The sequence below is a fragment of the Montipora capricornis genome, chromosome 7 (assembly GCF_036669925.1).
Source record: "Montipora capricornis isolate CH-2021 chromosome 7, ASM3666992v2, whole genome shotgun sequence".
In the NCBI taxonomy this organism is placed as follows: domain Eukaryota; kingdom Metazoa; phylum Cnidaria; class Anthozoa; order Scleractinia; family Acroporidae; genus Montipora; species Montipora capricornis.
The window spans coordinates 30,292,394-30,304,801 of NC_090889.1; the positions used below are offsets into that span (position 1 = coordinate 30,292,394).

Genomic DNA, 12,408 nt, shown 5'->3' on the forward strand with positions numbered 1-12,408 from the left:
CTGAGGTACAGCATGGCAAAGCAATAGAAACTGTGAAATTAAGCTATTCTCCTTCATATCCTAACGCCCTTTCTTGGTCACCAGATGGTCGCTTATCGGTGATAACCGATCGGTGTGTTTACGTCCTCACTCCTATCTCCTCGCCTTCTCATCCCAGTTTGAATTTGGAAAGGACCTCGATCCCCATAAGCAAGAAGCCTTTTCAAGCAGACGTCGGTATCGATCGCCAAGAAATAATGGCGGAAAGAAACTCTGAGTGGTATTTAGAGCCAAGGATCAATCATAACTTGGTTCAGTCTGCCTGTTTTCAAAAAGTTGCATGGTCACCGTTAAACTGCGACAGACTTGGCAGATGTGTAATTGCGACATTGTTCTCCGATTTCCAGCTCCGAATCCATATCTGTCCGACGGTGACTCTAGGTGTAAAGTGGAGGGAAGTATATGATTTGTCGTGTTTGCTGAGTGGTTACTTAAAAAAGAACAAATTTAAAATTAACGAAGATATAATGCCACTACATGCAAAAGCGTCCGAGAGTGTTGACCAAATTTCGCAAGAAAGCAAGTATTCTCGGTTTGTTCAGCGAGTTCAAATGCTTACATTCACTTCACTGCATTGGTTTTCAGAAATCTATTACCCTGCAATTGATCCTAGCACGCCTAAAGCAAACGATTCATTTGAACACCACCAGTTTTCTTTGCTGGCGACAGGTACGCAAAGTGGCCATGTGATTTTTTGGAAAGTGACTGTGCCAGTACAAATGAGCAATCCACAAGGCGTTCAACTAGAAGGGTTCTTAAATACCAATCAAGCGTGGCCGTCTTCGTTAGCCTGGCAACAAGTCAATGACAATCACGGTATACTGGCTGTCGGCAGCATAGATGGCTTTATCAAAGCTTTCAGCATTGAGCTACTTCCATCATTATGTGGAATGGCAGAGTATGTACTCTGGGGAGACAAGGGTGGAATGCAAGTTCATTTGATAGAATGGCTGTCACCCTCTCAAGCAAATAACAGTGGTTATCGTCTTGTTGCATGCAAAGGATCTTCAGTCATAATATTTTACATCACTGTGAAAAATGGCTTGATTGTTGCAAAGCCAATACAGAAAATAGTTACGAAAGTGCATAGAATGCCAATCACTGGGTTGCACTGCATACAAAATGGTACTATCTTTACCTGCAGTATGGACTGCTTAGTGCAGATATTAACTGATGATGCAAACACATCAAGGTCTGTCAATTATGATCCCAAGAAAGACTTTTCTTGTTATGGGATTGGGGTATCACCAAATGGTGTTTTCATTTCACTGTTTCTTTCCCCTAGTAGTCACACCCACAAATCTCTGGAATCTCATGAAACTCACATTCTATTTGTGAACATAGCTTGTGGACTGTTGTCCATCACTCAGCTGTTAAAGAGGGATTGTCTTCAAATGGAGAAGTGGGACATGTGCAAAGCGCTTCAGTATTTCATCCATCGCTCTAAAACGGAATTGAAGAAAGAGATTTGTCAATTTGAGTTCATGGGAGATCTAGAAGGACTTTCCCTTGCTCAACTAGTTTTGAGACATCATGTGCTTTCCATGCACGTGATGGTGCTAACTTTGCAGAATGATGACCAGGGACCCGACAAGATGCTTGGAAGGGAATGCTCAGATGAGCTTGAATGTACAACAGATTACATGTACAAGTATCTGGCGACTGGGTTTGTAAGACATTGGGTGAATGCAAAGGATCTAGAATCTGATAGTCATTCAGACTCAGTGGCAGTATTGGTGACCTGTGACTGGCTGGTGATGAAATATCCTGAATCGGACACACTTCATTTGGTAAATGAAGTCTATCAGTTCTTTGAAGATGTTGATGGTCTCAGGATGCTGTCCTCTCTTCAAGAGAAACTGGGAGAGAATGAAAACATGTCTGTGGACAGGTCCACCTCCATAACCTGTGATTCACAGGTTAACATTCAAGAGGAAGACATTGGTGGAGCAGAGAATGGAAAAGGATCAGTTGCAGAAGGATTGGATTCAAATGACATGCCTGGCTTCCCAGCTCGAGAGAAATGCCAAATTTGTGATAGTAGCATTCCCCTGGAAAGCATAACTCACGGAACTTGTTTAAATGGACACAAATGGCAGCGCTGTTGTGTGTCATTTCTCGTTTGTGCTGATTTAATCCACAAACGTTGTCAGGACTGTAGTCGCTGTGTGTCAAATCCACATGCTGACACATCGACCTGGTTATGCAATCTGTTACAAGGCACATCAAAGTGTCCGTTTTGTTTGGGCTTTTTTCGTGAGTGATTCATGTTAAATCTTGCCTTGGTATTTTTAATGCATCATAAACAGTTCATACAAATTGCAAATTTAATTGTAATTTATTTCGTTCTTGAAAACTGCTGCAAGACTGAATGTGTATGTAAATCATTGCAACAAAGGTAACTGGATAAGGTACAGAACACTTTTGTAAAAGGACACACGTTTGTTGCAAGGTCTTTACAGGTATGCTATTTACAGACTACTGTATGCAGTCAAGATTATTTTACAAAATAATGTTTGTTGAGTCATTGAATTAATTTCTAACACCATGTACAATGATGTTTTTGCCTTAGCATCCAGTTGAACACTTAATATCTGACTTTCAACAATATATTGCTACAAAACAAGAATAATTATTATTACTTCATCCCTTTCAAATAACACTTTACCATTGTTCTTCATCCAGAGTTAAAGTTAAGCTGGCTAATGGCAAAAAGTCACCTCATGTCTGTACATTTACTTAATTATAAATTATACTTTGTTGTCTTGGCCAACTACAATAAACTCAAGTGCTCTATTGGTTAGCAGAAATTACATTTACATTTAAATTCCTTGCTTTTCACCTCCTCTTTTTCAAACGCATGCTTTAATCATAGTTAATAGTTGTAGGCTGGTTATGAAACTCGACAAGTTTCTTTGTTTCATGTTTTTGTTCGCTTTTTTGGCCTTGACCCTGCACAAAACCTGACAAAAACACGCTTTTTTCGGCAGGATAACCAATCAAAAGCTTCGACTAATTTATTCGAAATTAACTTGCGAACCAAAAACAAAAGATTGTGCAGGGTCATGGTCGGTTCAACATCTAATTGCGACTGTATTGTTCCTGCTTTTGAACTTCCCAGGGTTTCATAACCAGTCCCTAGATTAACTTTGCTTTAATTCTGCAAAATCAACCAAATGATAATCCTGCTTCATCTGTACTTAATGTTCTAAATAAAATTGTTCAAATGCAGTAGCTTTATCTGAATGGAGTCCATTGTACTGAAACCTAAACTGCTAGTTTTTTTCTTTTGTTGAAAACAGTAAAGTTGGCAGAACAATCCACAAGCAGCAAGTGTTTCTTACAGCTGTACATTGTAGAAGGGGACAAAATTATGCAACGTGCCATAATTGGTACTTGCAAGAAAAACTACTGCATTTAAATATTAACCCACTGACTTCTCAGGCACGCAGTAGGACACCCCCAGTGGATGAATAAAATTGTCTGGCATTAGACAGAGTATAATCTGTTAAGTTTCACTCCTATGCAGGAGTCAGTGGGTTTAATAAAGACCTTGCTGTGGAGATTTCCCTGCTTTACTATACATATTGAGAAATACTTGCAGTGTGTTGGTATAATCCTTACAATAATAATTATTATTATTAATTTCTTAATTTTGAATAGCATTACTCGGGATTGTTATTGACAAATAAATTTAACTGTGGTGGTCTACATGTAAAAAAATTAATAACGAAAGAAACCATTCAGTTGGGGAAGCTTTACTTTTCTACATGTAGAACAAAATCTTATTATCACCAAAAGAAGACTTGTTACATTTAGACTAGCTCTAAATAAGAATCTGATGCTTAAGTGAAACTGGGAGTGGTCCATTCATTCTATGATCTTGGATTCCCCATGATTCAAAGTAAAGAAACTTGTTTCTGCAATTCCTTTAGACTTCAGTGCTTTGGCCAGATCTTTTGGTGGGGCCAAATAATGCTAAAAAATTGAAAAAAAAAATCAGTTTGACAGCTTCCAGCTCTTTTCTCTCTCTAGTCTGTTGGAATAATGACTCATACAAATTTGCAAGAATGAATTGTGTTGGTCCCTTTTCGTTTGACCTCCACGATTATTTTCCTTGATGAACCACAACAAAATGAAGAACTGACCGCCAGCAGTGTACAATTCAGTCTGCTGAATTGAGTTACAGTAAAAATGATGCTCTGGCTCCAGTTGTTCAAACGATGGATTGCGCTATCCACCGGATAAATCACTATCCCCCAGATAAACAAGTTAGCAAAACCAATTGAGTTATCCAGTGGATAGTGATTTATCTGGCACATAGTTTGAACAGCTGGGGCCAGTTGTGTGACAATTAAAAGACATGGCTGGATTCATTTTTACCTCGTATCCAGTGGGAAATGTGCCCCAGTGTATTCCCAAGGAAAAACGACTACCAATATCCTCGTGAATACAGACTGCTTCAGTTGGATCAACATGCTGGAACTTTAGAAACCACCTTAAAAGAAATAAACATTGCTATCATAAAGAACTGAGTCACAACATGCTTTCCTCCTCAAAGGGGGTCTGCTCCTTAGCTGACATGACGGTGCGACCCCTTTTATCATTTCTGGTATCATGCAAAACAGCAATGCTTTAAATTTAAAGTGCCCCTATATAACGTAAAGAAAAAAGAATTTTCCTATTTGAAATTACATATTTAAAAATGAATTTAGAGAAAGAATGTTTCGATTCAAACAAGAGGTGAATTTTCTAACATTTTTAAAATTGTACTTTTATTTGTTACACCCCTTCCACTGCCACCCCGGGCTGGTTTGCTGTGACATAGATTCAGGAATGCTTTTTGTCGTGGGTCCCATGTTTTCTTTATAATACTGATCAACGCTGCCAAAGTATTGCTGTGTGATCATTTTTGGTATTTTTCCATAAGCAAAAACTTCTATCATGATAAATAATTTAAGCTAAAACAATGTGTTTATTTCTGGTAAAATGACTATGTAATAATATAATAACGGCGAAAGGGAGAGCATCCCAAATATGCAACCATTCCAATCAAAAATAGTCTGATTCCTTGATGTTCATGCATCCATTGCCAATAAGTTAAATGGTGTAGAAGCTTTTATACTGAGTTAGTCAATCAATCTATCAATCAATCAAGAACTTCATTTTTAAATGAACATCATGATAAGAAAAATCAGCATTGCTGGTAAAAACAAAAAAAACAACTACAAAAAACTCGAATGATCAAGTCCACCCATCACAGCTGACCACCACTTATTGTCTGAAGAAGACCATTGAACAGTACGTGGTCATCCTCAAACACAGTAATCTACAACCTAAGTGACTACATCTTGAGACAAACCATCATTCATCTTATTGTTCATGAAATATATAATATTATATCTTTTCACTTTTTTCTTGATTAAACACTACATGTCATAAGGATATACATGTAGCCATGATCATCACAAAAGATAAAGCATCTTTGTCTCAAGAAAACGTACAATACTTTTTTTTCTGTGGCAGAGGGTACTGTAAAGTGCTGGTGGCAGGTCATTGTTTTACCATAACTGGAACATTTAACCCAAACCTTTACAAAAATGCTACCCTTTTAGCTTACACTTAAACATTATATAAAGCACACTATTTAGGCCTAATGTTCAAGAATTTATTTAGTAAAGGTTAGGGTAATGTTTCAGCTATGGTAAAACAATGACCTGCAACCCTTACATGCAACCTGCAGTTTGCACCCTCCATTTCTGTGGCTAATAGCAAAACTTAAGACACTTCTAATGCAGGCTTATATTTTTTCAAACAAACCTTGGTTTGTAAGCACCTATGGGAATGGCAGCAAAATCAAATGGTCCAAATTTGTTTCCGATCTGCTTGAACCCCCTGCAGTATCCAGAATCTCCAGCAAAGAAAAATCTATGTTTTGGTCCGACAACCGTCCAACTACCCCACAACACTTTATTTTGATCAAATACGGATCTGCGACACCAGTGCTGTGAAGGAGTAAAAATAAATTTCACAGAAGTGTCAGGAAATTTTGCCTCTTCCCACCACTCCAGCTCCGTAACATTTTGACATCCACTGTCAATCATCCAATTTTTTAGTCCCATCGGAACAAACCAATGCAAGTTTTCTTTGAATCGTAAATTAAGACCCTTGATAGTGTTGAAATCCAGATGGTCGTAGTGATCATGGCTGATGCAAACTGCGTCAATCCGCGGTAAATCTTCAACAGAACAGGGTGGTGGTCTGTAACGCTTCATACCCAGCCACTGGCTTGGTCCAGCATACATGCTGAAGTTAGGATCTGTTAAGATATTGCACCCATCCATTTGAACAAGAACACTGGCATGTCCTAACCATGTCACTTGAATATCATCTGAGGGGGGTGATGATAGAAGTGAACTGTCAAGGGTAAGAACAGGTAATGTTTGGTCTAATTCCTATAAAAAACAAATGCAACAATTTTGTTATTTATTACAAATGCTAGAAAAATCTCAGGAAGCCGAAACCAGTGCAGCACATACTGACTGCAATCCTTCAGATACAGAAAAGCAGACTTTTGACCCTGATATCACAAAGCTCTTTATACTCTTTAATTTCATTAGATCGGTGTATTAGGTCACAGATCTATTTGGCCTCGATGTATTTATAGGTCCATTGTTTTCGGGACCAAAAACATAAGAGCTTCATTGACTGTCAAAACAATGGGTCTTTTGTTTCTGTGGTTGGCACATTTGAATGACAAAAGCGATGTTTGTAAACAGATATCATCGCTATAAAAGTGCTAAAGGCAACGGAAGATCGGTAAGGAGGTTTTTGTGTTGTTTTTGCCTTAGAAACCCGTGATATTTTCGCGGCGATATCAGAGAAAATGTCACTTGTGAAAATGTAACAAAGTGTTACTAAAGGCGTCCCCAAACGAGGAAACAATGTTGCGGCCCCAGGAAACATTTGTTGCGGAAGCAAAAATATTTCCGAAGTGTTTCTGAAACATTTTGCTTCCGCGCGCCGAGGAAACTTTTCGGGAAACAATGTTTCCGCAAAAATGTTTCCTCGTTCACGGGCGCCTCCTGCCTTGAGCGAAGGGAGAAGTGTCCCGAAATTTGTACTTTCACGTTGTCGTGAAAAACGTTCACGTTGTTGTTTCGCACGGTACGGCCAAGAAGCGTGCGTACGTGGGGGCAAGATTATGTGTGCTCTTTAACAATTGTCGTTTTCTATACGTCTCGGAAAAATTTCTTGCAGCCTTAGAAAGGTGATTAATACAGTAAATATCGTGTAATTAGCATGATCTGAGATTGATAACCCCAACACTGAAATAGGGGCTTATTTTACCGGGTTTCTCTCGGGTGTTTCGAATATGTTTCCGAAGATTCGACGACTATTTTTGAACAAAACCCGAGACATCCAGGATGTGCACATGCAGAGACTAATAAATTTAAATTTAACTATGCGATGGACCTATGTTTTTGTTAGAAACCGATTTATTTTGTTCAAGGACTTGCCTCTTTTTTAAACCGATAGAGATGTCTCCACGTTCCTCTGACGCCACGTTCACTTTTCTCTTTTAATCGCCATCTGACAACGTCGATCACTGAAGGCATCGTTGTAGTACCCCAAGGATCGACATACCGACCGTTTTTTTTGACAGGTTTCTGCAAATCCTGATTATCCTGGTTTTCCGCCATATTTATTTAATTAATTTACCTACAATCGGAAAGAGGCGAGGAGACTAGGTACTACATCCACTTCCTGTTTCTTCAGGAAAACTTCCAGCCCCTGTTTCGTAAGAGGCTTTGCTGTTATCCTGCCGCTGTTGCCAATGCGACAGACCAGACAGGCGTTTACCACAGTAAAGTGAGAAAACGTCTTAACTATGGTAAACTATGTTTACTGTAGTAAAAAACAGCCCAAGTGTGACAACAACCAATGTCACTTCAAAATATGACAAAATGTGACTAAAGGCGCTGTCACGCGCCACTTCACAACTTTTCGTGCGACTTGTCTCGCCACGCCATTGCGAGGCAAGTTGCACGAATCATTGCCCATTCAATGTAACATACCTTGCAACGGCCAAAAACGTTGGGAGACCAGTTGCAGAAACCGTTGTGGAAAGTAGAATCGAGTTCTACTTTCCTTAATTTTTTTAACCATTGCGCAGTGTGACAGCTGTCCTGAAACCACAGGTAGCCCAAGTTCGGTATACGATTTATAGACTTTGAATGGAAAATTAACTTTGAGCTTATAAATGCCAAAATAAGCTGTAAATGTAGAAATAAACTTCAATTACCCCTACGTACCGTTGTCCTCGTCTTTTCTGTGCAATCGTAGGGCAAACTGGGTCCGTTTTAGACGAGTTAGTGGCTTTCGAATTTTTACGATGTCGTTAGTTGTCATTTCCCCTCATAAAGAGAAGAAAGGCTGGTGACTCGCGGCGATCTCGTCCCACAAATTGCTCTCGAATCACAAAGCAACGGTCCGAATCGCCATAAAAACACCACAGCCTTAAGCCCAGATAAATGTCCTATCACATCAACTCCACTCCGGGACCACACAGCGATTTTTGGCAGATAAATTCCAAATAATGCGCGGCTTTCTATAATCTTCCCATGCGTTCAGCTAGATGTGTGGCTACGGCCATTATAGCTTGATGGCGATCATATTAAATTCTGCACTCTCATTGGCCAAGTGTTTAAAATTCTCCAATGAGAGTGCAGAATGTAATACGATCGACATCATGCTATAAGGGCCGTAGCCACACATCTAATACTTCTTGGAATTTATCCGAATTTAACTTTAAATTTGGCGATTTCACGTCGTTTTTTCCGGCGCAGGGTACAGCTGAGAGAAACGTACAAAAATGCACGCCACAAGTGCGGCATGTCGCGATCATGAGTACACATAAATCCTGGTTTTCTTTAACTGTCAAAAAAATTGCTTGCAGCCAAATCTCTTTAAGATGTGTATTATATTACCCTCTGCAATTTAGAAATAGAAATACCTCTTACTAACCGAGTTCGAGGTCCGTACTGTAAGTTACGGACCGAGTTTTTTCCCGTTGATTTATGGCCCGCGCGGCATAAATCAACGGGAAAAAAACGAGGATCCGTAACTTACAGTACGGACCGAGAAAACGAGGTTAGTAAGATATTTATTATATCTCTGAGGTTAACCGGCGCGCGGGCAAGGAAACTAGTCAAAGTGAAGCGGAAGGTTCAACTGCCACAAAGAATGCCGTGCCAAAATCCCAAAAACTAAATCTTCTTGGCTGTTAAGTTTGAAATAGTTGCTTGCAAGATTCAAACAGTTTTCAGTACAAGTTTATGCAACAGAAATGACATGAAAAACTCGCTAGATAATGTTTTGTCGAAATTTTAAATTTAGCGGGATGTACAGCGGGCCGGACTGTAGAATACCCCGCTAATTTAGCCAATTACAGCGCGCGTACAATCTGAGAGATATAATAAAGGTGGTTATTAAAGTAAATATTGATCATGAGCATGATCTGAGATTCATAACCCCGGGTTTCTCTCGGGTGTTTCCAATAAGCATGTATGTCCGAAGATTTGACGACTATTTTCGAACAAAACCCGAGAAATTCAGGATGTACACGTGCACAGGCTTGTCAATTTAAAATCAAACTTATTTTGTATATGTACTTGCCTTTTTTTTTAACCGATAGCAATGTCTCCACGTTCCTCTGACGCCACGTGCACTTTTCTCTATGAATCGCCATCTGAAAACGTCGATCACTGAAGGCATCTTCGAAGTACCCCAAGGATCGATATAACGACCATTTATTTTGACAGGTTTCTGCAAATTCTCATTTTCCTGGTTTTCCGCCATATTTAGATGCACCTACAATTTCTAATTTTTTAAAAATAAATACTAGTGAGCACCACACAGCGTCAGATCTTGCCAACTTGCTCTTATTTCTCCGACCGGTTTCGTCTGATTACGCAGACTTCATCAGGAAGTTTGAACAAGATGCCTAAAAAGAACTCATTTTATACCCTTATTTACAAGGAACAAATTACTTTGAGCAAGGGTGTGAACAGCGAAAAACAACAACACGTGCAGGATATGACTAAAATCCTGCATGACGTTGAGATTTAATCTGGGGCCCAAATCCACGTCCGGTTTTTCCCGGAAAATTTTCTCGGCTTAAGCTCGATCACCAGCGTTCACTCCCGAAAACACGGGGAGGATACCCGAACACGAGTGAGCAGCGGAAATCGAATCTATTCTCGGCTCAGCTGGTCACAAAAACCCCGAAAACTTTTCGGCCCGAAAAGCGATTTGTGAACCTAAAATTCTGCTTATTATGAAATAGGGAACTTTGAGCATGTTTTCAAAACCTTAGAAAATGAAACAATTGCAAATAATCATGACTTGAAACGTTTTCCCTTTGAAGAAACAAAGCGTTTTACGTCAACCGAAAGATGTCCGAAAAGTTTCGGGACTTTTGAGAAACGCCCCCAGGAAACTACAATTGTAGATCAGATTCCGGAAAGGAGGAATCACTTTTCACTTTTCAGTGACCCTTGATGGCAGCTTCATTTTGCTAATCCGTTTATCAATATCAACATCCGATCTTTGTCTCAGGATGCTCGATTGGCTTATTCTCATTTATTCCCAAGTGAAGGATTTCTATTCAACGTTTCCCGCGGAGACCCAGCAGTTGGAAATGATAAATTTTCAAACATGGATTCTCTTGGAACGTGTTCCACGACGAACGACGTTGGGAAATCGTGGTGTGTGACAAGAAACGCTGGTTGCAGTGTCCAAGGTTGCTGCACTTGCATCTGTTCGTACAAGTATTCAACCTTCACAATGGATTCTTCCCTGGAAAAGGCAACCTGCGTGGAAAACTCATACATTCGTAATTTTTCTGGTACGAAATAATTTTAAGGCTTCGTGTTAAGGGAATGGGTCTTTTTACAAGATAAACAAAAGCCAAAATTTAGAAACACATGAAACGCCTTCCTCTCACATAAGCAAATTGCTCGGATTCAACACTTGAATTTTAAATTTTGTATTATTGAAAACTTTCATTTAAGATATAATCTAAACGGTTAGGTTGAACTGGAACAAAAATGAGCAAAACTAAAGCTTAAGCTATAACATGAATTTTACTCAAACCTTCAGGTTAGAAAGTTATTTAGGTTGGCAACAATGAAGAACAAAGAACACAATGGTTTGTATTTAAAAAAAATAAAATCGCGAGGAAGCCTAAAAAGTAGCTAAAAAAGGTCGATTCTCAAAAACGAGAAGAACAAATTTACTTTAATTTCAGGGTCGGACGGAAAACCAAATATTGAAGCGAACGTTTTATGTACATGGATGAGTTAAAAATACACTCTTATATAAGAATATATTTTATAAGAATATCAAGGCTCAAAATTTGCGAAAATTTAAGAATATTTTAAGAATAAAGCCGAGGCTGAGATTTTGAAAAGGATATCATATAATTTTGTGAGTTGAAGCATCTGTAAATACAATACAATTTTATGTCTTTAACTTAACCGTATAAATTATTCCTTTCTCTCAACGTCGAAACTAGCCAACAAAACGAAAATTATAACCTGCACTAGCTATAGCAAAATGTTCAACGCTAATGACAGTTCGATGAACGGTACATGTAATACATATGTACAGTATTCAGCACAAAAGACATAAACTAAACCGCAAAAAAGCTAGTATTATGACAAATTCTTTCTTTTTGAAATAAGAAAACCTAGCGACAACAGATCTAGATACCAAACACTTGTAATTGATACCCCAATAAATTCTAAAACAGAAATGTCATAAGCTATCATTTAAGAAAAATACAAGGATATTTTCAGCCTAAAATCGGCAGAAAAATACGAATATTCAGCCTAAGCCGGAAAAACAACATTCTTATAAAAAAAAAGAGTGTACCAGGGAAAGTAATGAAATAGCGAGTGGCAAAGAATGTAGCAATGTACACGAGGATACAGCTGTTTTGAGAAAGGTTGTTCAAAAGAAGACCTACAGTAACCTTACTTAGGGCCTCTTTATATGAGCCCGTTTGACCGGGCTGGCTCGGTTACCGAGATCTCGGTTTTTCCCGGAAAATTTTCTCGGCTTAAGGTGGCTGGAACCAGTTTCACCACTTTTAGAGACCTTCTTATTAGATGGGTTATAACTACTATACTGTATCACGTAACAGCAATGTTATGGTACCACATCAAACACCAATTATTGCTTAACAAAATGCTCTCACTACTTTGACGTAAAAAGGTTGCCATGGCAACATGAAAGCTCTCCAAAAACACCCTCTATTCGTCTTTACTTGCTTATATCTCAAAAATGAACTCGGTGACCCCCATT

General features: G+C 38.9%; 3 protein-coding genes across 4 annotated transcripts in view; 2 read left to right on the top strand and 1 right to left on the bottom strand.

The window, feature by feature from the left end:
• Window positions 1-85: 85 nt before the first annotated feature.
• On the top strand, window positions 86-2,431 carry LOC138056860 (general transcription factor 3C polypeptide 4-like). The gene has a single exon (XM_068902781.1). It carries the CDS (start codon window positions 237-239, stop codon window positions 2,301-2,303), a length of 2,067 nt encoding a protein of 688 aa, XP_068758882.1. The 5' UTR covers window positions 86-236; the 3' UTR covers window positions 2,304-2,431.
• LOC138056861 (N-acyl-phosphatidylethanolamine-hydrolyzing phospholipase D-like) lies at window positions 2,359-10,033 on the bottom strand. 2 transcript variants are annotated; one of them, XM_068902784.1, is made up of 4 exons: window positions 9,718-10,033; window positions 5,860-6,494; window positions 4,423-4,537; window positions 2,359-4,017 (listed from the first exon to the last, which is right to left on the bottom strand). In XM_068902784.1, exons 1-4 carry the CDS (start codon window positions 9,898-9,900, stop codon window positions 3,910-3,912), a joined length of 1,041 nt encoding a protein of 346 aa, XP_068758885.1. In that variant the 5' UTR covers window positions 9,901-10,033; the 3' UTR covers window positions 2,359-3,909. The 2 variants fall into 2 exon arrangements, with proteins under 2 accessions (XP_068758885.1, XP_068758884.1); XM_068902783.1 differs by lacking the exon at window positions 9,718-10,033 and adding an exon at window positions 7,560-7,809.
• Window positions 10,034-10,609: 576 nt separating this feature from the next.
• LOC138057815 (uncharacterized) overlaps window positions 10,610-12,408 on the top strand; it is a 28,562-nt gene continuing 26,763 nt past the window's right edge. The window contains exon 1 of the mRNA XM_068903732.1: window positions 10,610-10,948. The gene's annotated coding sequence lies outside the window, so the exon portion shown is untranslated. The remainder of the gene's footprint in view (window positions 10,949-12,408) is intronic.